The sequence below is a fragment of the Convolutriloba macropyga genome, chromosome 10 (genome assembly GCF_964194025.1).
Source record: "Convolutriloba macropyga chromosome 10, txConMacr16.3, whole genome shotgun sequence".
NCBI lineage: Eukaryota > Metazoa > Xenacoelomorpha > Acoela > Convolutidae > Convolutriloba > Convolutriloba macropyga.
The window spans coordinates 4,033,068-4,059,189 of record NC_134477.1 but is presented as its reverse complement, the minus strand read 5'-3'; the positions used below and the strand labels follow the sequence as shown (position 1 = coordinate 4,059,189).

The 26,122-nt window shown below is 38.2% G+C and overlaps 1 protein-coding gene across 1 annotated transcript in view; it reads right to left on the bottom strand.

The window, feature by feature from the left end:
* The window catches only part of LOC142348530 (uncharacterized), a 54,585-nt gene extending 28,673 nt beyond the window's left edge, over window positions 1-25,912 (bottom strand). Inside the window, exons 1-2 of the mRNA XM_075399904.1 lie at window positions 25,835-25,912; window positions 24,567-24,744 (exon numbers count right to left, since the gene is read on the bottom strand). Coding sequence (XP_075256019.1) covers window positions 24,567-24,744; window positions 25,835-25,912 — 256 coding nt within the window. The remainder of the gene's footprint in view (window positions 1-24,566; window positions 24,745-25,834) is intronic.
* Between the last annotated feature and the right edge of the window lie 210 nt (window positions 25,913-26,122).

Here is a 26,122-nt window from a genome sequence, read left to right as displayed (position 1 = left end):
GTTTAAGAAGGGCTACTTTAGTCTATTACGCTTTCTGTCGAAAAGGTATTTCTAATTATTCTCGACCTATAGGAAATGTGTTGTCAAAAGCTTGAGTTTCTGTTTGAAGATTTAGTATGTCATCTCAAAATCGTGTGTTCTGAAAAACGGTCGGTAGTTGCCAGTGTGGAAATGTATGATTGTACAGGAACTAATATAAGGATGAAGTTTTTCAGAAAAGAAAACAAGTTTCGTTTCAAGTCAAAAATTACTCTCGCTCGGAAGGAATTGGAGCAGTCTAATGAATGCAGTCTAAAGTCAGGTGCTGGAAGTTGTAGTAGCATATTTAAAATGAGCGAAAAACTCACAAGTGAAATGCTTAGAAAACTACAAAAAAAACTTTGCAGGTGAAGATAAAAAGAGAAGAAAATTGGTTGAAGCATTGTTTGAACGTATAACAGAGCACATTTGACAGATGCAAATTTTTTTTGATATTTTGGTTGCATTATTAAGCCTCAGTTTGGATTCCAAACTTCCAAACGGTTGTGTGCTTCCAACACAAACGCATGGTATATTGCAAAAAACCACAGTCGCATAATTACGCCACATTTCTGGTGTTGATCGACTACCACAATCTTTTAGGGATACTTTCTTCAAACCTTATCGAATACATTGTCGCTTCAATTGTTTTAAACTGCTCAATCACGTTTCTGCTCACTTTTGTATCAAAGATAATGGATGGAAAAACATCAAGATGCAGTCATATACAACAAAAAACATCAACTTTACGCTTCAAGTTCAATGAAAAAATTACCAGATGTCAAAATAGTTACAACACAGAGTGTTCTCAACTCAAACGGAGTTCTCAAAAATCACGGATAATCTGATTATTGGATAGGAATACTTCCCTGTGAAAAAAAAACATTTCTTTTGTTTCTGTTCGCAATTGAACTGCAACAGCGTTAAAAATTATTTTATGAGTGCTGTAGTGTGGGAAAATAAGGCTTAGAATTTCAAAAGTAAAAAAAATTCATTGAAAAAACTTAAGAGGACTTTCATATTCACAAACAAGCTCTCTCATGGTCTTTTTGGCAACACAAATCCCCTAACAACAACATTGTTTGTAAATAAGAATCTGGAAGCCTAAAAACTACAAATTCAATTAGACTGCAATATAGAGACACGATTTGATCAATTAGCTGTCCTCACGTAATCAGACTGGGTAGTTGTTGATCTCATATTGAATCAGAAAAGACAAGCTTTTGTCATTTTACCTCCCAGAAATCAAGAAAAATGCAGAGCCTAACCGAACAGTGAAGATTGAAGTGAAGATTAGTAATTTAAGGATAAAAAGTTAAATGTTTGACTTTGAACCTCTTACTGGGTGTCTCAAATAGTTAGGAACTTTGTATCGAATAAAATTAGGTGATTAGTTTTGTTTTTTTTTTAAATAAAGGAACAGTGTACGAAGATATATGATTAATTAACTGCACGCCACATTTTGTAAGGAATTTCGTAACCTAATTCCTTAAATGTGGGACGCCGCCCGTTGCTATGCCTCTACACGGACCACCGTCAGGAGGGCAAGTCCAACCCGAAGTACAAAGCGTTAATTTTCTTTTTTTTGGGAGGGGGGGGGGAGGTACATACGGAAAAAAAACACTAACGAATTGACCAAATAGATGCTTTTCAGGATCACGTGACAGGTTCTTCATCGAACTATCCTATTCATTCCAGGAAGTTAACGGACTTCCGGAAGCTTTCAATCACAATTTCAGAACTGGTCAAATTAATTCTGTGATCAAATTGTTTCCACCGCTAACGAATGACGATATGAAACAGCTGACGATCGGTTTTGGGAAAACATATCAACCCTCGATTGAGAGAGATAACTGGATGTTGAACAAATTATGGATCCAAAATGGCACCACCACTTTTTACTATGAGTGTTTCTGCCTAATATCTGCCAGCAGCTGGTGGATGCCAGTAACGTTTCAGTACAGCTTTGATGAAAACGTAAGTTCTATAATAATAATATTAATAATATTAATAATAATAATAATAATAATAATAATAATAATAATAATAATAATAATAATAATAATAATAATAATAATAATAATAATAATAATAATAATAATAATAATAATAATAATAATAATAATAATAATAATAATAATAATAATAATAATAATAATAATAATAATAATAATAATAATAATAATAATAATAATAATAATAATAATAATAATAATAATAATAATAATAATAATAATAATAATAATAATAATAATAATAATAATAATAATAATAATAATAATAATAATAATAATAATAATAATAATAATAATAATAATAATAATAATAATAATAATAATAATAATAATAATAATAATAATAATAATAATAATAATAATAATAATAATAATAATAATAATAATAATAATAATAATAATAATAATAATAATAATAATAATAATAATAATAATAATAATAATAATAATAATAATAATAATAATAATAATAATAATAATAATAATAATAATAATAATAATAATAATAATAATAATAATAATAATAATAATAATAATAATAATAATAATAATAATAATAATAATAATAATAATAATAATAATAATAATAATAATAATAATAATAATAATAATAATAATAATAATAATAATAATAATAATAATAATAATAATAATAATAATAATAATAATAATAATAATAATAATAATAATAATAATAATAATAATAATAATAATAATAATAATAATAATAATAATAATAATAATAATAATAATAATAATAATAATAATAATAATAATAATAATAATAATAATAATAATAATAATAATAATAATAATAATAATAATAATAATAATAATAATAATAATAATAATAATAATAATAATAATAATAATAATAATAATAATGATAATAATAATAATTTTGGTTTCTGCGTAATCGCAGCGGAGCAGCATTAGGCCTACAGTAGCCTGTTCTCAGCTGCCCTTTTTCTTATCTCACCTTTTCAAAACGGAAAAATACTTTTGAATGCTAAAAAATTTCAGTGACGCTCCATTTATTTTGAGGGTAAGGAAATCATACAAGCCCGAATTATTGGTAGGCTAACTTTTGATCTCTTTCTAAGAGATTTAAAAGTATGATAAGACACAAAATCTCTTAACAAAATGAAACCATTGTTGAAGACCAAAGTTTAACAATTTCGGAAAATGAATAATATGAAATTAGAAAATGACTATGAGAAGTTGATATAGTTCTTTTAACTCCTACAATCTTAACTAGATATGTATTTTGAACAGAAATAATGTAAATTCTGATGACAAATCCTACACAAAAGCATATTTAGTAACCATCTAGGAAAAATCTACAAAGAAAATAAATTGCCAAAAGGAGCTTTTTTTCGTTTTTTTTTTGGCGAACAGCGTCCTCAGGAAACGGAACAAGTTCTTTAAAAATTTCTTTTTTCCTGCTTTCAGAAAAAAAATTGGGGATACGGTCGAAGGCATAAGAACATTTTTGCAGCTTTCCCATCTTTCAGTCCATCAGGAGGAAAAGTCAGACTGTATTCCGAAATAATCCAAAAAATTGTTTAATTTGCTTCTAAACTGACAACTTCTGGTGATCCTTGTGACCCAGAAACATTTGGGGAAAAATTACTCAATTTTTCGCTACTTAAATTGTCTGCATCCTAGAACTTTCTATTATTTTGAACGCTTTTTTACAAATCGCTTCATCTAAATTGCTAAAAATGTTTATCAGAAAAAATCTTGCATGAGGTATGAGCAAAAATTTTGTGGCCATTACTTCAAGTCTTTTATGCCCATTTTTGTGTATTTTCTGTTAGGTCAAATGCTGTAAACAATTTTTGATATTTTTGAAGAGAGATTTCTGAGTAGTAACAACAAAAATCTCTCAACAAATTGAAACCATAATTAAAGATAAAATATCACAAAACAAATCCTTGCCACTTCTTATATGAAAACTGAGTTTGATTAAAAACATTTGATACAGTTCATTACTTCCATGCAAAATTTATTAGATGTGTGTTATGGACTGATGGTGAAAGTTCTTGTGTGAAATCAATGTAAAAAAATCGATAGCCAGCTACAAAAACGTTACATGAAAATTTGACAACGAGTGTCATATTTATCTTTTTTCGGAAAAAGTATCTTTTTTCAGCTTCTTGATGAAACTAAGTTTGATAAATTACCAAAAACAAAATAATGTGCTTCTAAAAAATAGAAACAGAGGTTAAGTTTACAGCACAAGAAAAAAATTGGAGGTTTTAAATCTTTCATTTGATCTAAACGAAAAGTCTTCAGATTCTATATTCAAAATAATTGAAACAGTAGGTTTATTTGCTTCTAACATTTGAGATTCCAGTAAATGCTTAAAAGGACTGAGCTGACCGTGGAATAATTATACACCTTTGGTCATACACATAAATGTCACTTTCCTAGAACGTTCTAATACTTTGAAAGCTCTTTTTACAAATAGCTAGAACTAGATTTCCTTTCAATTGAAAAAAGTTTCAAAAAATTTTTTGCTTGCGGTAAGCTTAAATTGCTCCAAATTGAAGAAAACCGAACCAAAAATTAGGGTTCGAGCTAAAGTCTCTTGTAAAATTTTGGGTCCCGCTAAAATCTTTTGTGAAAAATCTGAGTCCAGATAAAGTCTAGCATGTCCTAAGGTCCAGATAAAGTCTTTCCATAGCTCAAATGAATCAAATACGGTCTTTAATAGTACATTTTTGTCGAGTATTGTCTTTTCATAAGTCTGTACCTAGACTTGTATGCAAAACTGCCCTTCTTTCTGACGGCTAAAACTGGATACGTAAGATGAAATTGTTTGTACTTCTTGCGAAAAAAATTAAGCACAAGGCCAAAAATTGCGTGATCATTTGAGGCTGTTTCAAAATTCTATTTATTCATGCTACAGATTGGTTTAAAAATACGTCAAAAACACTGGCGAAGGTAATAATTTTTTAGTTAATTTGCTTTTTTTTATTTGTTGTTTTAGTTCTCGTGTATTTTGTACCATTCTGCTGCTGCTCATTAGCTATAAGACGCCGTTGACTCGGGTGATTGAATTTTATTCACAATTTTTGCTATCAATGATTATTGTTCCGACCCCCACTTTAGTGGGGAGGGAGGAACTATATACTCAACTGCGTTTTTTTTTGTTCATTCAATTTTGGCCGATCGATATATTCATCGTACAGAATTGTGAGTGGTAACATTAAAAAGCTCGTACATCCTAGAATATGGAAATGAAAACATTTTTCGATTTTCGTTTTTAAAGGGAGTTATCGAGTATTGGAGTTTTGTGAACTTTCAACTGTTTTTGTTAACATTTTCAGTAATTTTTGCTGGCACAATTTCGGTAATATAATTTAAAATAAGTTTAAATTTTTAACGGCAGTGTGTTATTGTTACCGTTAGAGATAGAAGAACGTGGTTGAATTGTTTTTATGAAGTTTTTTTGGCCAAAATATTTTGATAAATTTTTCAAAATTCAAACTTTTTTTATCAAAATTTTGCACAAAATCTGTTTTTTTTACCACCTTGTTAAAGTTTGCCAGGCTTAATGACCTAGAAACCTTAACATAGACACCCTTACCCTCCAAAAGAGCGCTAGTTGACTTTAGGCGCCCTACGAAAGTCTTATGGAATTATTTTTGCATATTAAAACTCTATAATTATAGAAAATGCATCGATGTATTTTTTTGATTTTTGAAGAATTTCACTCAACAGTTGCTCTTGAAATTTCACTCAACAAACACTTGGAATACTTGGGTGGTTTGTTGGGCGTGCAGCAAAATCAGGGATAGGTTAGATGTTATCATGTATTCCTAGAATCAGAAACTTTCAATTTTTATTTTAGTGCTGCCTTCTTTCAAAAAATTTTGCTTTTGTTCTTTTGATGTTAATTATTGACAAAAATTATTATTCACGGCTCCATTAATGACAGCCCCCATCTAAGTAAACATGAGGGTGAATGTAGATAGAGTCTGTTTTCAGAGAACCATTGGGTTTTTAGGGCTTTGAGGAATGCATTTGTTTTAAGGAACTTTCAGTGATTTTTTTGAACTTGTCAATTTCTTACATTATTTTAATCAATTTTTGCGAACTCTAAAGACAGGTCAAACTTTCTTCCCTACAGAGTACAGTCTAATTTTGTGGCGGATTGTTGTAACGGAAGTTTTTCTTGCTTTCGGTAGTACGAGTTGTACAAAATTTTATGATTTTGTGCATAATTGCCCATTTTTGCTGTTGTTTTTTTTGGTAAATTGTCACAATAATTAACAGTCTAACTGGAAAAAGCTTCAAAAACTTTGGAATTGAGTTTTTTTTTGTTTCCATTTCATATGGTTTCAAGGGCTGCGACACCATTCTCTTGCAGATATTGGTAGAGTTTTCTATTTTTGCCCTCTCTTTGTTGTTAATTTTTGTTGTCGTATGCCAAATTTTTAGTAATGAAAGGTCTCAGTGGCCAATTATTGATAAAACGTTTAACTTAATAGCTGATATCGGTAAATAGCTAATGGTTTTATTGACTTTCAAATTAAATTCCTAAATAGAGAGCAATAGTATTCTTCAACTTATCTCTTTTTGTTCCAATTCGGATTTCTTTTCTTATTTTAAAATGATGTATCATTTTCGTAACTTCGCAATATTCAGATCCGCTTTTAATGTTTTGTTGAATCAAACAATAAATTCTCTGTTGTTTAAAAGTTTTGATTGATGTCTTCAGGGCTTAGACAATTTGATTCAGAAGATTTTTGTGAAATTTAGATAGTTTTCATTTTCTGTGGTTTTTTTGCTGTCAATTTGTGATAGTCGTTTTACAAAGAGACTTTATGATGAGCGAACAAGACTCAAATGAAGATTTTTAGTTCACCCGAATAATTTTTTTAATAAATTTATTGATTTCAACAATGTGGTTTTGTAAAGTTGAGTGTAAAATTTTGTAGTGTAGCTTGTACCTAATGTTATTTTGTTGTCATATGATTTAGTCTCACTAATAACACGCCGAATTGGTTTTCCAGTTAATTGAAAGACAAGCTGTGTACTCTCATAGTCAGAAATTTTTGTTGTCTACGGATTTTGAAAATATTTGTTTTTAAAAAAGGACAATAGATTTTTGAGAATTGCCAATCTTATTTCTGTTAACTTGTTAACTTGTGGCTAAGCATCTCTAATGACAGGTCACGTCATTTATCCATTGAGACAAAATTTGCTCTTCATAACTAATTTATTTTCTTCAAATGGTCTTTTTGCTTGGTACAAACAGTTTTCATAAAATGTTCGTGATTTTTGCATATTCGCCCAGTTTGTATGTTTTTGATCTCTTTTCACAGTATTTCGATAATTGGCGTCATTTGATTCAAAAATTTTTTCACCTTATTAAAACGCAATCAACGATTTTCAATGATTTTATTGAACAGCTTATGTTAATTGGCTGGGACATCGTTTTCGTGCAAATTTTTTCGTGCAATTTTTTCGTTTTTGCCTGTTTTCGTCGTTCTTTTTGCAGTCGTACGACTTATTGTGGATAGTGAAGTGTCTCAATCACTTTCTGTGGTGGTATAGAAGAATTTTTAAATGTTTTCATTTGACGCATGATGTTTCTAATCAGTTCGAGATTTATTCTTTTCAAAAAAGCAACATTTTATTAAGATTTGCCCTTTTGCTCATTTCTTGTCAACTTGTTACCAAGTCGCATTGAGTATAGTTCCATATTTTGTTCTAATAAAGTACAGGTTAACCTTTTTATTATAAGTTTTTTTTGATGCCATTTTGATTTGGTTATTAATGATTTTCACAAAATGGACAACGAGATTTGGTCGTAATTAATATTTGAAACTATTTGATTTTTATCGCTGTCTTTTCTGGTAGTCATTTTACGGTAGTCACAGGTCTCATTGGCCCTCTAAGGTAGATTGCTTTATTCTTTTATTAGTTTGTTGAACGATATGTTGATATGTTAATTTTTTAATCTCTTCCTCATTTGGTAGACAATTAAGTGAAAATGTAGATGAGCGGTGTCGGAACTTTATGTGCGAACGCACATTACCGAGCCTCCTTGTATACATTAGGCTCAGTTCGACTATTTTTTTAAGTTCTCAGTTGACAAAAATTCAAATCATTATCACAGTTGAATAGATTAGATGTGAATTTTGGGCACAGTTTAAAGTTTTAGATTGTAACGGCTGCTCTCCTTGTGTTTCACAAAGAAAGTTTTACACCGCCCAGTTCGTTCTGAGTGGTTACAAAATCTGTCCGGATACTTCGTTTATGCAGTTCGCTTTTGTAACTGTATATCCGCCCTGCTGTACTTACCGTTGCATTAACTATTATGTTCGTAATTATTGGCTAATCTTAGTTTTTTCAACTATCAATTCGAACTGGATTGCTACAGATCACACAATACGGGATCTCTTTATGTATACCAGTTCAATCCGATAGAAAAAACAAATCGAAGACGAAGAGATATGTCTAAGACCTGTTTGTGCAAAAATATTTAAATTTAAACTTATGTTGGCTTTTGCTATTTGTACTCACAAGTTGAGAATACCAGAAGTTGGGGTTGTAACAGTTGAATTTCAGTTCCAATAATTCGTTGATGCAAGACACAGTAACAGAATTTACTGCTCAAGAATAATATTTTTGAATACAAGACACAGTAACAATTTACTGCTCAGGAATATTTCTAGTTCAAGACACAGTAACACGTTATTTACTGCTCAAGACAATTTGTTTTGCAATATTTTGCTGAGTTATACTTTCAGCCGTTTTCTGCGGCTACTACGTTGAGTTCTCTGTGTTGCTTTTTGTTTATTTTTCCGTTTTCTCTTTTTTCTCACGTGACAAACTGTAACTAGAACTAGAACTATAACTATAACTATTAAATGACTAGGACAAAGGAAAGTGTTTTGTTTCTATTTTCCCGCCTACACAAGCTTAGCGAGCTCAGCTTCAACATAGATAGAAACTTTAAGTTTCCAACAGAGCAATATTTTAATAACGAAATTAATGAAAGTTCCTTCCAATATAACAAAGAGTTTAGTTTATCCATATGTAACTATCAACATTGATGCAGAAATATTAACATTTAATTCATGGAAAACGGATGGGTTGTCATTGTATTGTCCTTGCTTGTTTTAATACTGGTTGTACCTACCCATGTAAAAGGTATTGTTTTTATGTTAGTTGTTACCCATGTATTAAGATAGGTTGTCTTGGTCTATGTATAAAATTTGATTGATTTGTGTTGTTGGTTGTCATGTCTAGTTTCCTCCGAAGATTTATCCAATTCTAAGACTGATGTTTTCCCTCTCCGCTTTTACTGGAGAGAATTTTTTTTACTAAAATATATTATTCTATTGTCAATAATAGTAACCTTGATTTATAGATAGTGCACAGTTGAGGCCGTATGGTAGTTTAATCGGCATCGATAGTTCTTCGCTCAACATAAATCTCAATTCCTGAGAATACAAACAATTTTTCACAAAAGTTGCGGTTTTGCGAATGAAAACAGTAAATAAGATCCTGTTTTTCTTATTTTCTAGCCTGCCCTTAAACAAACGACCAACTTGGTCCCTTGACGGTTAATGTTTTTTGTCCTTATATTAAGACTCTTCTAAACATTTCTTTTGGTTCACTGAAATTTTGAAGTTGTTTGAAGTTTTACTGGATTTCAAAAGCCTTCGATATATCAAAAAAATAGCTTCATAGTAAAAGCACTTGCCCTTTTTGCCAACAATTACACAGACACTATGTTCTTTGCCTCCACCTTCATTGAGCAAACCGAAGTTTTTTTCGTTGGATCCCAAACATTCCTTTTGGCTTAGCTTGGGAGAACCGAAGCTACTCGTACTGTTACCAGTTGCAGCATATCGTACTTGCAGCATATTTTTCAGAATATGAGTACTTTGGTTTCAGCAATCAAAAAAATTCTTGAAAGAAACAGAAAAGAAAAAAACCTTCCAGAAACTCTTTCAGAGATCGGAGATCAACCTGGAATCCCCACTAGTTAAATTGGAAGCCTCAGAATTGAGAGACACCATTTTGCAATATATATGCAATTAGTTGTCCAAACAGCGCCAAAAAGTACTGCGCCAAATAAAATTAAGTGTTCTAACAGTCACTGAAAATTTAGCAGCCGATTGGAAAAAAACTGTTGACTATTTTTCGTCAAGTGATACTGTCATGCACTTTGACTGTTACATCTGTCGAAGAGGGGAACATTAAAACAAGTCCACAAACTGTGCTGGCAAAACGAAAAAATGCTTTCAATGGTGCAGACACGGAAAATTGTCAAAAAAATTCTGTTAGATTACTTATGACTATAGCATGGCTACTCAATAGAGAACATCAAAACTGAAACTAAACCCTTTATTAATAGCCGAGCACCAGTACCATTTCAAATGTCTAAGACCGCGTGCAGTCTCCCAGACAAAAAATATCTTTTGATAGAGTACTATCTGGAGGCTTTCGTATTTTACCAGAAGAAGCGTGGAATGAAAACATGAAACACTGCAGGGTATATAAGACGAACACTCTAGATTGGCAATTGATCTAGATTTTTTTAAAAAAAATTTCCAACCATTCTGTTGTGGGAAAACAGAATTTGTTTCTTAATTGTTACTCTACAACACATTTCCAAATTACTTAGCCAACAAATACCAATCTTCAGTCATTTAAAAACCATTTACACACACATTCTTAAAAATTTAAATAAACATTCGAGCTATATAACTTCAAAAACTCGAACGACAGGAACCAGTGAAAAAAACAATCTTTAGTCAAAACAACAATACGTATTTTCAACGATTAGCTCTTATTGGATCACAAATAACAATCCTCATGTTCGTACAAATCAGATATCTAAAGTAACACTGGCGGCAAAAAGGCTAGACATGACCTGTCAGCCTTTTGTGAGCCGAAAGAGACCAATTCAGTTCTTGTAAGACGTAATTCGGCCTTGCTATGGCCTTGAAGTTAAACCCTTCAATGCGTTTTGTTACTCTAATAATTTTATATCTAAGTCATTTTGGTCTAAATCGGGCTGGTTTAGCTTAAAACCGCTCTCAAACGGTTCGTTGCTCAAGGCACATGTATGAGAATACGGATTTTGCTTCGTAGGGTTTGACATGGTGGGGGCTCGAATCACCGATCCTTAGATTGAGAGTACAGTGCTGTACCAACTGTGCTATGGTTGCTTGTTTTGTTACGCATACAATTACAAAATAAAGTCGTTCACATTTCTCGCTTACATTTCCTGCTTACATTTGTATTCACAACATCCTCCGGCCCCCAAAGTAGTATCGCAAAAACTGGAAAAAAATTTACAACGGGTCTGACATAGTTACCGATCTTGGTTCTTATTTTGATGGAACGGCCAAAGCCGTCTTTAACAAAGTGAAGTTCTTCGATACGTCCTAGAAAAGAATGGCCTCGGGGAGATGAGTCTTCGGCGAGCCATAACAGATCTCCTCTTTTTAGCTCATCTGCTGCAGCTTTTGATCATTTATTGCGGCGATTCAGAGCCAGTACGTACTCACCAACCATCGTTTCCAAATTGAGTCGGCATATGATTGGGCCGGGACGTACCGCTTTCTGTCATCAAAGTCTTCACTTTCGACTAATGAAGGCAGCATACTAGGACGGAACCCAGGAAGGAAATGATTTGGAGTAATTGCGTCCATTTCTGAGGGATCATTGCTTACGGAAGTGAGTGGCCGGTTTTTGAGTGTCATTTCTACTAGACAAAATGTTGTTTGAAGCACCTCGCCAGTCAATTGGCGGTTACCGAGAACAACGTAGAGCGTCCGTTTGACACTTCGTACCAAGCGTTCCCAAGAACAACCATGATGAGTGGATGATGGAGGGTTAAATTGTCACTTAATACCTTTCTGTGACATTTTGCTGGCAATCGTTCGCTGGTTTAAGGCTTTGAAGCAAGCTGACAACTCTTTTCCGGCACCAGTAAAGTCTGTTCCATTGTCTGACTATAGAAATCGAGATGTCCCTCTTCATGCGATGAATCTGTCCATCCCCATAACACAAGAGCTGTTATCCATAGAATTTACGACTTCAATATGGAGTGCTCGAGTTGTGACGCACGTGAAAGGGAACCCCCAGCGCTTTTCAGTTGAACGCTTGACAGCGACGCAGAACGGTCCGAAGAAGTCTATCCCTGAGTTGGAGAAAGGACGACTACCATTGGTCAGACGCTTGACTGGTAGATCTGCCATCATTGGCTTCAGTGTGTCTGCACTACGTTTATGACATAAGATAAAATGGTGCTTGATTGACCTCAAAGCGGAACGAAAAATGATTATAGCAAAACGGCGCTGGATGAAAGCTGGAAGGAATTCAACACCTTCATGTTGGTTTTCCTGGTGGTCCAAAAAAACAGTTTTACTGCCGGATGACGGCTATCTAAAATAATGGGATGTTTGAGATCATAGTCCGCCTCGACCAAGCGTTTCAATTGGCCGGTTGATCTAATCAAGGCATTTGGGCCAAGGAAGGGCGAGAATGGTGCAATGCAACTCTTTGTGTTTATTTGTTCACAATCAAAAAGTAGTTTTGCTCAATTGGGAGTGATTCCAACTGCATGAGAAACTGAAGCTTAGACTCAGCTACTCGAAGTTCACAAGGATTGCAAATAATTCTGTCTGGTGTACGATATGAAGCATGCTTAGGGAGTATACGGAGGAGATAGGTTGTAATTCGAACTAGTTTGTTGAAATAACTGTACCTATTAAAGTGAAATATTTCCTCGCATTCTGACGTATTGACGGCAAACGCCACTTCAGGCGCAGTTACATCTTTGTGCGAATTGTACGAGGATGAATTTGTTTAAAGACTATCTTTGATGCTTGAGCTTGGTTGAAAAGGGAACTGAGGAGTCAGCAAAAAGCTTGGCCCTGTCAACCAACTGCTCTTTGGTAAGTTTTCAGCTGACATGCCTCTAGTTCCAGCATCTGCCGGGTTATCTGAAGTTGCCACTTCGAACCATTGATCAACTGTTGTCGACTGTAGAATTTCAGACACTCTGTTAGCAACAAAAATAGGTTGCTTATCAAGTGAACCCAGCCACTGTAGAACAGTGGTGCTATCAGTCCACATAAAGACTCTGCTCAATGGAATTTTTAGGGTTTTCTTTATCTCAGCTTTCAACCGTGTCGCCAGAAGGGTGGCCTGTAATTCGAGTTCAGGAACTGTTAAACACTTCATGGGGGCAACCATCGCTTTTTATGGAACAAAAGCGATTTCGGTGCGTTCAGTACTTCCTGATTTTACTTCGGCACTGAGGAAGGCAACTGAACTAAACACATCCTGAGAGCTGTCTCCAAAAACATGAAGCTCCATCTGATCGAAAACCCCGGAGAAGAAACTTCTAGTGATAGTTGTTGCAGGGTTTAGGCAGATCTGAACTACAGACTTTGATTTTATTCATCGTCTCAATGGGCAGGGTGTTAACCCAGTTTTGCGCCACTCAGTCTCCAAATGTCCTCCAACAACAGTCGAGCAGTAACAGTGAATGGCGCGAAGAACCCAGTGGCGTCGAAGACTTTTGCTACTAGGCTGAGGACTAAGCGTTGCGTGACTTAGTTGCCTTCGTCGCACTTTTTACCTTGGCTAACTATTAAGGTTTTCTTTTGATGGTCCCATTTTAAACCAAGAACATGTGAAGAAGCTCCTTCATCAGAAACTAGGATCACTTTAGTTTGGCAAAATTGATCATTGTTTTTCATTTTCATCGAGTAAGTGTGATGTGTTAATTTTTGTTATCTTGAATCCTTTTAACTTCAACAACTCAATTAAGTTTTTGGCTCTACTTAGTGCTTCGTGCGGTGTTTCTAGACAATCCAATTAGTCGTCCATATAGAACTTAGCTAATACAGCTTGCGCAGCATCGGGGTACTTACGAGTGTTGTCAAAGTTAGCGCAAGTTGGCGGATCTCTCGCACCTAATATATGTCGACTGTATTGGTATAGCATCACTTCTGATGATGGGTCCTCCTGCCACAAAAGTCAGAAGCAGGGCTGATAGGCAAGTGGGATGCCCACTTGAAGGAACATACCATGGATATTGGCGGATACGGCGTACTTATGCTGCCTAAAACTGATGAGAGTATGAATCAGACGCTGCAATAGGTCAGGGTCAGTCAGTACGGATTCGTTTAAGGAAGTTCATTGGAATTTTGCAGCACCATCTAATACCCTTCTAATTTATCCAGGTTCATTTGGATTTATTACGGGGCGATGTGGTAAGTACCCCTCACGTTTGGATCGTTGACTGGCATCTTTCGGTTTTTCTTTCTGGAGAACGTAGCCCTTCTCGACATCATCACTTTTTGTTTTCTGAATATTGAGACCAAAATTTTCTGACCTTAGAAAGCCTCTTCTCGAGGGACTTCAGCTGCTCGAGCGCTGAGTAATAGTTGTTTGGTAAGTTGAGGTCATCGTTAGCGCAGAGCATTCTGACCTGGTATCTTTGACCATCGTGCGTTGTGGATTTCTCTAAGGATTTCGACAGCTCTGCGGTCTGCTGACGACCTCGGGTCAACTTCTTTCATTGCACCGTAAGACTCGAATTGTACCAGATTTTTAACTGTTCCACTAATTCTTGTTCTGGCTCAATAAAAGCTTTGAAGCAGGACGAAACAAAGTTAGAGCTTGAAGGCAGTGGACCACTCAACACCTTTCCTATTTGTAGACGGATGGCAACGGGAGAGCATTTTGATTCACTTTCAAAATAATCAATCGGTCGGATGGCGTGGTACACGTTCTGGCCTAGAATCATTTCGATATTTGATTAGCTATACTTAACGGCATCCAGAACACTCAAGTACGGATAGATTTCTTGCACGTGGGGAACGTACACTATATCAGAACAAATGTTTAAGTTTTCTCTAACATATGGACTGACCTGAAACTTCCACAAGTGTTTTCTGCTATAGGTTTTACTGTGACATCTGTCACAAGTGTATCAATTGTTTGCTGAAAATTTATCCCGCAAACCTTTAGTATGAGACTTTTCCTTTTTAGTTTAAGACCTTCAAAGGCACTACTCGAAATCCATGAATGACTACATGCAGGATCACATAGCGCAAAATCTTTTATTTTCTTATCGGTGGAGCCAATTAATTCAACCTGTTTCACTTGCAGAAGACCTTTTACGTCCGATAATGAGAGAAAAGAGGACAAGCTACTCTGAGTTGGTAGTTCATTCTTACCAGCAACTGTCACTGACGATGACGACAGTGTAACTGAAGCATTGTTGGCATTACCTCCTTTCTTAGGATTATTTCTAGGGAAGATAAGATCAGCTCCGTGTAGTAATGAATTGTGTGAACTGGTGCAACCAGAGTGTTTACATTTTCTGAGGTTTAAGCATTTTTTGATCTGATGTGACCCTTTCAAGCAAGAGAAGCAGAGCTTATTCTCAGCGACAATCCTAGTCCTTTGTGTCGGGTTCTTGCTTGTAAACTTTGGAGATCGCCACAAAGGATGATTAGCCTTACAAAGAGGGCAAGGTTCATCCTTTATGGGTCTTGGAGTTTGGTTTTTCGTTTTTGCGTCAGTTAATTTTGAACCAGATGTAAAACTTTTGATGCACTTTTCGTTTTTGACAGAAAAAGCGGCTCTGCAGATTTTGTTTTGAACTTGGCTGTTTTCATGCGGTCATGAGTGTCAGATTTCGTCTGCTGTCAATCATTGAAATCCAGCAATGTTGGGCGGTCCCATTCATTCCTCAAAAGTGTGAGCACCAAGATTCCTTAAGATTTGGTAGCAGCTTTTCCACAGCCTGATTCACTGAAGACGAACTTTGACGATCGGCTTCATACGATAATGAACAAAACAAGCCAACCAGACTAGAAATTACCGACGCATAGGCAACAATATATTCGGAGTTATGAATCTTTAATGGGGGTAGTTGTTCAGCTACTCCAGATGAGCACCAACAAGGGCGTGCGGTTGACTGAATTTTCTTTCCAAGACTTTCATTGCGTTTTTGTATAGAGCTCCTGAATACGGGAACTGTTCTATGGACCTCTTAGCTTTTCAAGTTGAAAGTCCTTTCAATTAGGTCAACTTGGCAGCATCTGAAAGATTCTGGGAATCTAGTGCACGTCTGAACTGCCGTATCTATTCGTGCCACAAAAGTGGGTCTCCACTTTAATTCGCAAGGTTCCATTTAGGCAAGGGATTGAGATGAATAGAAGTTATCGCGTCGGCCAAATCTTTCACATTGATTGAACGATTCTTTTGAGGTACATGTGCTGCGGGAAGAGGCGTTAAAGTATTCGATGGGTATATGGGCATTGTTGGTTGATGAGAAATGGGCATTGGAGCTGCATGTTGTTGCAATTGTACTGACGCTGGTTTACTTGGCTGATTTACAACGGTAGTTGTTGAGAACGGGTTTTGATGGTAAAAAATTGTACAACCACTCGAAAACGATACCACAGCTTGGCTCATATTGGTGTTTGGCATTTGTTGTGCATTCACTTGGGAAACTGACTGGGCTACAGTATCTAAGGTTGACATATGCCAAAGCGTTCAATTTGGTAAGAGGTGGCTGGCCATTGGATAAAAAAATTTACCAGGGTTCGGAATTTGATTTTGAGCGGAATTTTGAACGGTTCCTTTAAGACAACATTTGTGTTGTTTGTATTTGCAACAAAGTTTTGATTGTTTGTGCACTGATTCACGAAATTTTGATGTTTGTGGGTGGGTTTAGCATCATATTATTGTTTACGTTGGCTGCTAGGATCTGCTGTTGTTCAGAGTTATTGTAATTGGTACAATTTGCCGTCAGATTTAATGTTTCACCCTGTGCAGAAGGATGGTTAGATCTTACGACATTGTCCGTTATGCTAACGGCTACATGAATGTTCTGACTGTCCTTTTGCAGATTTTCATAAGGTCTTCAGAGATTTGTGTTTTGTTAGGGTGCCGGGCGGCTAACTTTTTCAACTGGTCATCTTTGAAAATTGCTGTAGACAAAAAGTCTTTTGCCGTGCTTACCATGGTTTCGACTCGTGCTTTTCGTGCAGCGTCTTCTATAGATTCATCTATTCCTCTGTACACTTCGTTTGCGTTTAGTTCTGCCTTAGATCTTGATTCAAATAATTTATTTACTTGGGCTTCCATCTTTAGAACTCCTCTAAAAAAAGCACTTCAATTAGAGTGAGCACTTATGCACTCAGCAAACTCATTTTTCAAAACGATCGGGGGCTAAAGCGATTTCTTGCGTTTCTGAGATAATGTTTTAAGATTAACGGGAAAGGCCGACGAGCTCAATTCAACAGCACCGCCACTATCCCGGAGGAAAACACTAATAATCTATAGCCTTAAACGTAAGCTAAATTTTTTGGGCTAACTGAACACTGGAAAATTTTTCGGCTAATTAAACACCCAAATTTTTCGGCTAATCGAACAGCCAATTTTTTTCGGCTAATTCATCAAGCAAAACTTCGGCTAATTGAGCGGTCAAAAATTTCGGCTAATTGAACACACAAAAAAAAGTCGGCTAATTGAGCACCCAAGTTATTCGGCTAATTCAGCATCCAAAATTATTCGACGAAATGAACACCCAATTTTATTCGGCTAATTGAGCACCCAAAGTTATTCGGCTAAAATGTTCTGACTGTCCGTTTGCAGATTTTCATCAGGTTGCTGCGCATCATTATTTCCCAAAGAGAAGAATTACGCTACCCCCTGGGCGTGCAAAAAAGCTCCTATTAGTGTTAGCCAATTGTGATTAATCGTGAAAACCTCATAATGGGGCTTGCGGCACTTGAGTAACGTCTGTTAAGGTTGGACCAATTTGCACGTCCTTATGTTGCAAACTTTCAACTGGTACATGATCTCTTGGTCTACCAAGGAGTGGACTTATCTCCATCTGCAGAGCTGCAAGGCCTGCATTAGCGACTCCTGAATTTTGTGGTTCTTCCGAATGCATTGTTTCGATCGCAGCAGACAATGTGTTATTGGGTTGGGCATTGTTTGCCCAATTAGTTACAAGCTAAATGGTGTCGATATGATTTGCTGTTAGTTGCTCATCAAGTTCATTACATAGGCTTTCATCCGAGGACTCCATCGCCTCGAACTTGTTCGCTTTAACTTCAAAAAGTCGTTTTCTGTTTTCTTCGCTGATTTTGTTCAGCTCTAGTTGATGTTTTTGTTGAGCCTGTTTAAACTTATTTTCGTTTGCACTTTCTGCCTCTTCTCGCTTTAGGTTTGCTATCAGGCGTTTTTGACTTGATGCCATCGTGTTTGTTTTTGTGCCTCTACTCGACCTTTTCCTATGAATTTGCCGGTACTTTGTGATTCTGTGAGTGATTCGATGTATTGGCGCGCCCTTATCACATACCTACTGTTTGTTTTGCTTGCCTCTTTCAAACAGAGTTCAAGGTCTTCAGAGATTTGTGTTTTGTTAGGGTGCCGGGCGGCTAACTTTATCAACTGGTCATCTTTGGAGATTGCTGTAGACGAAAAGTCTTTTGCCTTGCTTACCATGGTTTCGACGCGTGCTTTTCGTGCAGCGCCTTCTATAGCTTCCCCTTTTCCTCTGTACACTTCATTTGCGTTTAATTCTGCCTTAGATCTTGCTTCAAATAGTTTTTTACTTAGGCTTCCATCCTTAGAACTGCTCTAAAAATTGAACTTCAATTAGAATGAGCACTTATGCACTCAGCAAACTCGTTTTTCAAAATGATCGAGGGGCAAAGCTAAACCTGATAAACGTAAGCTAAAACTTTTTGGCTAATTGAACACTCGAGAATTTTTTCGGCTAACTGAACACTCGAAAAATTTCCGGCTAATTAAACACTAGAAAACTTTCGGCTAAATGAACACCCAAATTTTACGGCTAATTGAACAGCCAATTTTTTTCGGCTAATTCAACAAGCAAAACTTCGGCTAATTGAACACAAAAAAATAGTCAGCTAATTGAGCACCCAAGTTATTCGGCTAATTCAGCATCCAAAATTATTCGACTAATTGAGCAACCAATATTATTCGGCTAATTGAACACCCAACGTTAATCGGCTAGTTGAGCACCCAACGTTATTCGGCTAATTGAACACCCAAAGTTATTCGGCTAATTGAGCACTCAACGTTATTCGGCTAATTGTGCACCAAAAGTTATTCGGCTAATTGAGCACCCAAAATTATTCGCCTATTTGAGCACTCAAAGTTATTCGGCTAATTGAGCACCCAATTTTATTCGGCTAATTCAGCACCCAACGTTATTCGGCTATTTTAGCACCAAAAGTTATTCGGCTAACTGGGCACGCAAAGTTAATCAGCTAATTGAGCACCCAAAGTTTTTCGACTAATAGAGCACTCGAAAATTTTTCGGTAACTTGTGTCTTAGTTGGGGGTTCCGCCGCCAGTGTGGATACAAGTAGCACCAGTTAGAAATAGAGTTCACTTTGTTTAGAACGTTGAATACAAACGTTTTGCCTTACAGTTTTTCCACACTTCCCTGTCCCAATCCTCTGTATGTCATAAGACCAAAAACTGTCCCTGAACCAGCCTCTGTTTGTCAAAAGACCAATAGCTGTCACTGACCCAGCCTCTGTGCCCCAGAAATACCAATAGTAGTCACTGACCCAGCCTCCGTGCGCCAGAATTTCCAATGGTAGTCACTAACCCAACCTCTGCTCAGCAGAAGTACCAATAGCAGTCGCTGACCCAGCCTTTGTACGCAAGGAGTACCAATACTAGTCACTGACCAAGCCTCTGTGCACCATGATTTCCAATATTAGTCACTGTTAGGGTGCCGAGCGGCTAAACTTATCAACTGGTCATCTTTGGAGATTGCTGTAGACAAAAAGTATTTTGCCTTGCTTACCATGTTTTCGGCGCGTGCTTTTCGTGCGGCGCCTTCTATAGCTTCCTCTATTCCTCTGTACACTTCATTTGCGTTTAATTCTGCCTTAGATCTTGCTTCAATTAGTTTTTTTACTAAGGCTTCCATCCTTAGAACTGCTCTAAAAATTGAACTTCAATTAGAATGAGCACTTATGCACTCAGCAAACTCGTTTTTCAAAACGACCGAGGGCCAAAGTGATTTGTTGCGTTTATGACATAATGTTTTAAGATTAACGGGGAAGACCGACGAGCTCAATTCAACAGCACAGTCACTATCCCGGAGGAAACCACTACCAATCTATAGTCTTAAACGTAAGCTAAAACTTTTTGGCTAATTGAACACTCGAGAATTTTTTCGGCTAACTGAACACTTGAAAAATTTCCGGCTAATTAACACTAGAAAACTTTCGGATAAATGAACACCCAAATTTTACGGCTAATTGAACAGCCATTTTTTTTCGGCTAATTGAACACACAAAAATAGTCGGCTAATTGAGCATCCAAGTTATTCGGCTAATTCAGCATCCAAAATATTCGACTAATTGAGCAACCAATGTTATTCGGCTAATTGAACAACCAACGTTAATCGGCTAGTTGAGCACCCAACGTTATTCAACTAATTGAGCACCCAAAGTTATTCGGCTAATCGAGCACTCAACGCTATTCGGCTAATTGTGCACCAAAAGTTATTCGGCTAATTGAGCACCCAAAATTTTTCGGCTATTTGAGCACTCAAAGTTATTCGGCTAATTGAGCACCCAAATTTATTCGGCTAATTGAGCACCCAACGTTATTCGGCTATTTTAGCACCAAAAGTTATTCGGCTAATTGGGCACCCAAAGTTATTCGGCTAATTGAGCACCCAAAGTTTTTCGACTAATAGAGCACTCGAAAATTTTTCGGTAACTTGTGTCTTAGTTGGGGGGTCCGCCGCCAGTGTGGATGAAACTAGCACCAGTTAGAAATAGAGTTCACTTTGTTTAGAACGTTGAATACAAACGTTTTGCCTTACAGTTTTTCCACACTTCCCTGTCCCAATCCTCTGTATGTCATAAGACCAAAAACTGTCCCTGACCCAGCCTCTGTTTGTCAAAAGACCAATAGCAGTCACTGAACCAGTCTCTGTGCCCCAGAAGTACCAATAGTAGTCAGTGAACCAGCTTCTATGCGCCAGAAGTTGCGGTAGTAGTCACTGACCCAATCTCTGTGCACCAGAAGTACCAATAGTGGTCATTGACTCAGCCTCTGAGCGCTGGAAGTACCAATAGTAGTCACTGAACCAGCCTCTGTGCGTCGGAAATTCCAATAATAGTCAGTGACCAAGCCTCTGTGCACCATAATTTCCAATATTGGTCACTGGCCCAGCCTTCATGCGTCAAAAGTTCTACTATCAGTCACTGACCCAATCACTGTGCACCAGGAGTACCAATAGTAGTCACTGACCCAGCCACCGTGCGCCAGATATTCCAATAGTAGTCAGTGACCAAGCCTCTGTGCACCATAATTTCCAATATTTGTCACTGGCCCAGCCTTCATGCGTCAAAAGTTCTACTATCAGTCACTGACCCAATCACTGTGCACCAGGAGTACCAATAGTAGTCATTGACTCAGCCTCTGTACGCTAGAAGTACCAATTGTTGTCACTGACCCAGCCTCTGTGCTCCTGAAGTTCCAATAGTAGTCACTGACCCAGCCTCTGCGCACCAGAATTCCAATTGTAGTCATTGACCCAGCCTCTGTGCGCCAGAAGTACTAATAGTAGTCACTGAACCAGACTCTGTGCGTCAGCAGTTCCAATAGTAATCACTGGTCCAGCCTCTGTGAGTCAAAAGTTCCAATAGTAGTCACTGACCCAGCTTCTGTGCACCAGAAGTACCAATAGTAGTTACTGACTCAGCCTCTGTGCGCTGGAAGTACTAATTGTAGTCACTGACCCAGCCTCTGTGCTGCTCAAGTTCCAATAGTAGTCACTGACCCGGCCTCTGCGCACCAGAATTACCAATTGTAGTCACTGACCCAGCCTCTGTGCGCCAGAAGTACCAATCGTAGTCACTGAACCAGACTCTGTGCGTCAGCAGTTCCAATAGTAATCACTGATCCAGCCTCTGTGAGTCAAAAGTTCCAATAGTAGTCACTGACCCAGCTTCTGTGCACCAGAAGTACCAATAGTAGTCACTGACTCAGCCTCTGTGCGCTGGAGGTACCAATAGTAATCACTCACCCAGCCTCTGTTTGTCGCAATTTCCAATAGTAGTCACTGACCCAGCCTCTGTGCACCAGAAGTACCAATTCTAGTCACTGACCGAGCCTCTCTTCGCCAGAATTACAAATAGTAGTCACTGAACTAGCCTCTGTGCGCCATAATTTCCAATATTAGTCACTGACCCAGTCTCCATGTGTCAAAAGTTCCAATAGCGGTCACTGACCCAGCCTCTGTGCACCACAAGTACCAATAGCAGTCACTGACCCAGCCTCTATGCGCCAGAAGTAGCGATAGTAGTCACTGACCCCAACACTGTGCACCAGAAGTACCAATAGTGGTCACTGACTCAGCCTCTGTGCGCTGGAAGTACCAATAGTAGTCACTGACCCAACCGCTGTGCGTCGGAGGATCCAATAGTAGTCAATTACCCAACCTCTATGCGCCAGAAGTAGCGATAGTAGTCACTGACCCAATCTCTGTGCACCAGAAGTACCAAAAGTGGTCACTGACTCATCCTCTGTGCGCTGGAATTACAAATAGTAGTCACTGACCCAGCCTCTGTGCGTCGGAAGTTCCAATATTAGTCACTGACACAGCCTCTGTGATCCAAAGTGCCGATAAAAGTCACTGACCCAGCCTCTGTGCGCCAGAAGTTGAGGAGAAGTGGACGATGTAGTCCTTAAGTATATTACTTTCACTCGGTGGACCAATATGATCAAGCTATATAACGTCAAAAACTCGAACGACAGGAAAACGGTAAGAAGAATGTTTATTCAAGACAACAATACGTTTTTTCAATGATTGGCTCTTATTCGATCACACATTAAAATCCTCATATTCGTACACATCAGATATCTAAAGTAACACTGGCGGCAAAAAAGAGTAGACATTACCTGTTAGCCTTTTGTGAGCCAATAGAGGTCAATTCAGCTCGTGTGTGACGTAATTCGGCCTTGCTATGGTCTTGAAGTTAAACCCTTCAATAAGTTTTATACTCTAATAATTTTTACATCTAAGTCATCTTAGTCTATATCGGGCTGGTTTGGCTATAAATCTCTCTCAAACGGTTCGTTGCACAAGGCACATGTATTAGAATACGGATTTTGCGTCGTAGGGTTTGACATGGTTGGGGCTCGAACCACCGATCCTTAGATTGAGAGTACAGTGCTATACTAAATCCGCTATGGTTGCTTGTTTTGTTAGGCATACAATTACAATATAAAGTCGTTCACATTTCTCGCTTACATTTCTTACTTACATTTGTATTCAAAACAATAAATGCTGTGTACCAATTGTAGTCACTGACCCAGCCTCTGCCCGCCAGAAGTACCAATAGTAGTCACTGAACCAGAGTCTGTGCGTCAGAAGTTCCAATAGTAATTGTTGATCAAGCCTCTGTGCGTCAGAAGTTCCAATAGTAGTCACTGACCCAGCCTCTGTAAGCCAGAATTAGCGATAGTAGTCACTGACCCAATCTTTGTGCACCAGAAGTACCAATAGTAGTCAATGACCCAGCCTCCGTGCGACAGAATTTCCAATAGTAGTGACTAACCCAGCTTCTGCGCAGCAGAAGTACCAATAGTAGTCACTGACTCAGCCTCTGTGCGCCAGAAGTACCAATAGTAGTCACTGACCAAGCCTCTGTGACCATAGTTTTCAATATTAGTCACTGGCACAGCCTCCATGCGTCAAAAGTTCTACTATCAGTCACTGACCCAATCACTGTGCACCAGGAGTACCAATAGTAGTCATTGACGCAGCCTCTGTGCGCTAGAACTACCAATAGTTGTCACTGATCCAGCCTCTGTGAGTCAAAAGTTCCAATAGTAGTCACTGACCCAGCTTCTGTGCAACAGAAGTACCAATAGTAGTCACTGACCCAGCCTCTGTGCGCCAGAGGTAGCCATGGTACGCATTGACCCAATCTCTGTGCATCACAAGTACCAATAGTAGTTACTGACTGAGCCTCTGTGCGCTGGAAGTACTAATAGTGGTCACTGACCCAGCGTCTGTGCTGCTCAAGTTCCAATAGTAGTCACTGACCCGGCCTCTGCGCACCAGAATTACCAATTGTAGTCACTGACCCAGCCTCTGTGCGCCAGAAGTACCAATCGTAGTCACTGAACCAGACTCTGTGCGTCAGCAGTTCCAATAGTAATCACTGATCCAGCCACTGTGCGTCAGAGGTTCCAATGGTAGTCACTGACCCAGCCTCTATGCGCCAGAATTAGCGATAGTAGTCACTGACCCAATCTCTGTGCACCAGAATTACCAATAGTAGTCACTGACTCAGCTTCTCTGCACTGGAGGTGCCAATAGTAGTCACTGACCCAGCCTCTGTGCGTCGGAAGTTCCAGTAGTAGTCACTGACCCAGACTCTCTGCACCAGAAGTACCAATTGTAGTCACTGACCGAGCATTTCTGCGCCAGAAGTACCAATAGTAGTCACTGACTCAGCTTCTCTGCACTGGACGAGCCAATAGTAGTCACTGACCCGGCCTCTGTGCGTCGGAAGTTCCAATATTGGTCACTGACCCAGCCTCCATGCGTCAAAAGTTCCACTATTAAACACTGACCCAATCTCTGTGCACCAGAAGTACCAATAGTAGTCATTGACTCAGCCTCTGTCCCCTAGAAGTACCAATAGTTGTCACTGACCCAGCTTCTATGCGCCAGAAGTTGCGGTAGTAGTCACTGACCCAATCTCTGTGCACCAGAAATACCAATAGTAGTCACTGACCCAGCCTCCGTGCGCCAGAATTTCCAATAGTAGTCAGTGACCAAGCCTCTGTGCACCATAATTTCCAATATTGGTCACTGGCCCAGCCTTCATGCGTCAAAAGTTCTACTATCAGTCACTGACCCAATCACTGTGCACCAGGAGTACCAATAGTAGTCATTGACTCAGCCTCTGTGCGCTAGAAGTAGCAATAGTTGTCACTGACCCAGCCTCTGTGCTCCTGAAGTTCCAATAGTAGTCACTGACCCAGCCTCTGCGCACCAGAATTCCAATTGTAGTCATTGACCCAGCCTCTGTGCGCCAGAAGTACTAATAGTAGTCACTGAACCAGACTCTGTGCGTCAGCAGTTCCAATAGTAATCACTGATCCAGCCTCTGTGAGTGAAAAGTTCCAATAGTAGTCACTGACCCAGCTTCTGTGCACCAGAAGTACCAATAGTAGTTACTGACTCAGCCTCTGTGCGCTGGAAGTACTAATTGTAGTCACTGACCCAGCCTCTGTGCTCCTGGAGTTCCAATAGTAGTCACTGACCCAGCCTCTGCGCACCAGAATTCCAATTGTAGTCATTGACCCAGCCTCTGTGCGCCAGAAGTACTAATAGTAGTCACTGAACCAGACTCTGTGCGTCAGCAGTTCCAATAGTAATCACAGATCCAGCCTCTGTGCGTCAGAAGTTCCAATAGTAGTCACTGACCCAGCCTCTATGCGCCAGAAGTAGCGATAGTAGTCACTGACCCAATCTCTGTGCACCAGAATTACCAATAGTAGTCACTGACTTAGCCTCTGTGCGCTGGAGGTACCAATTGTAGTCACTGACCCAGCCTCTGTGCGTTGGAAGTTCCAATAGTAGTTACTGACCCAGACTCTCTGCACCAGAAGTACCAATTGTAGTCACTGAACGAGCATGTCTGCGCCAGAAGTACCAATAGTAGTCACTGAACAACCTCTGTGCGCCATAATTTCTAATATTAGTCACTGACCCAGCCTCCATGCGTCAAAAGTTCCACTAGTAAACACTGACCCAATCTCTGTGCACCAGAAGCACCAATAGTAGTCATTGACTCATTCTCTGTCCTCTAGAAGTACCAATAGTTGTCACTGACCCAGCTTCTATGCGCCAGAAGTAGCGATAGTAGTCACTGACCCAATCTCTGTGAACCAGAAGTACCGATAGTAGTCATGGACCAAGCCTCTGTGAGCCAAGGTGCCAATAAAAGTCACTGACTCAGCCTCTGTGCGCAGGAAGTACCTATAGTAGTCAATGAGCC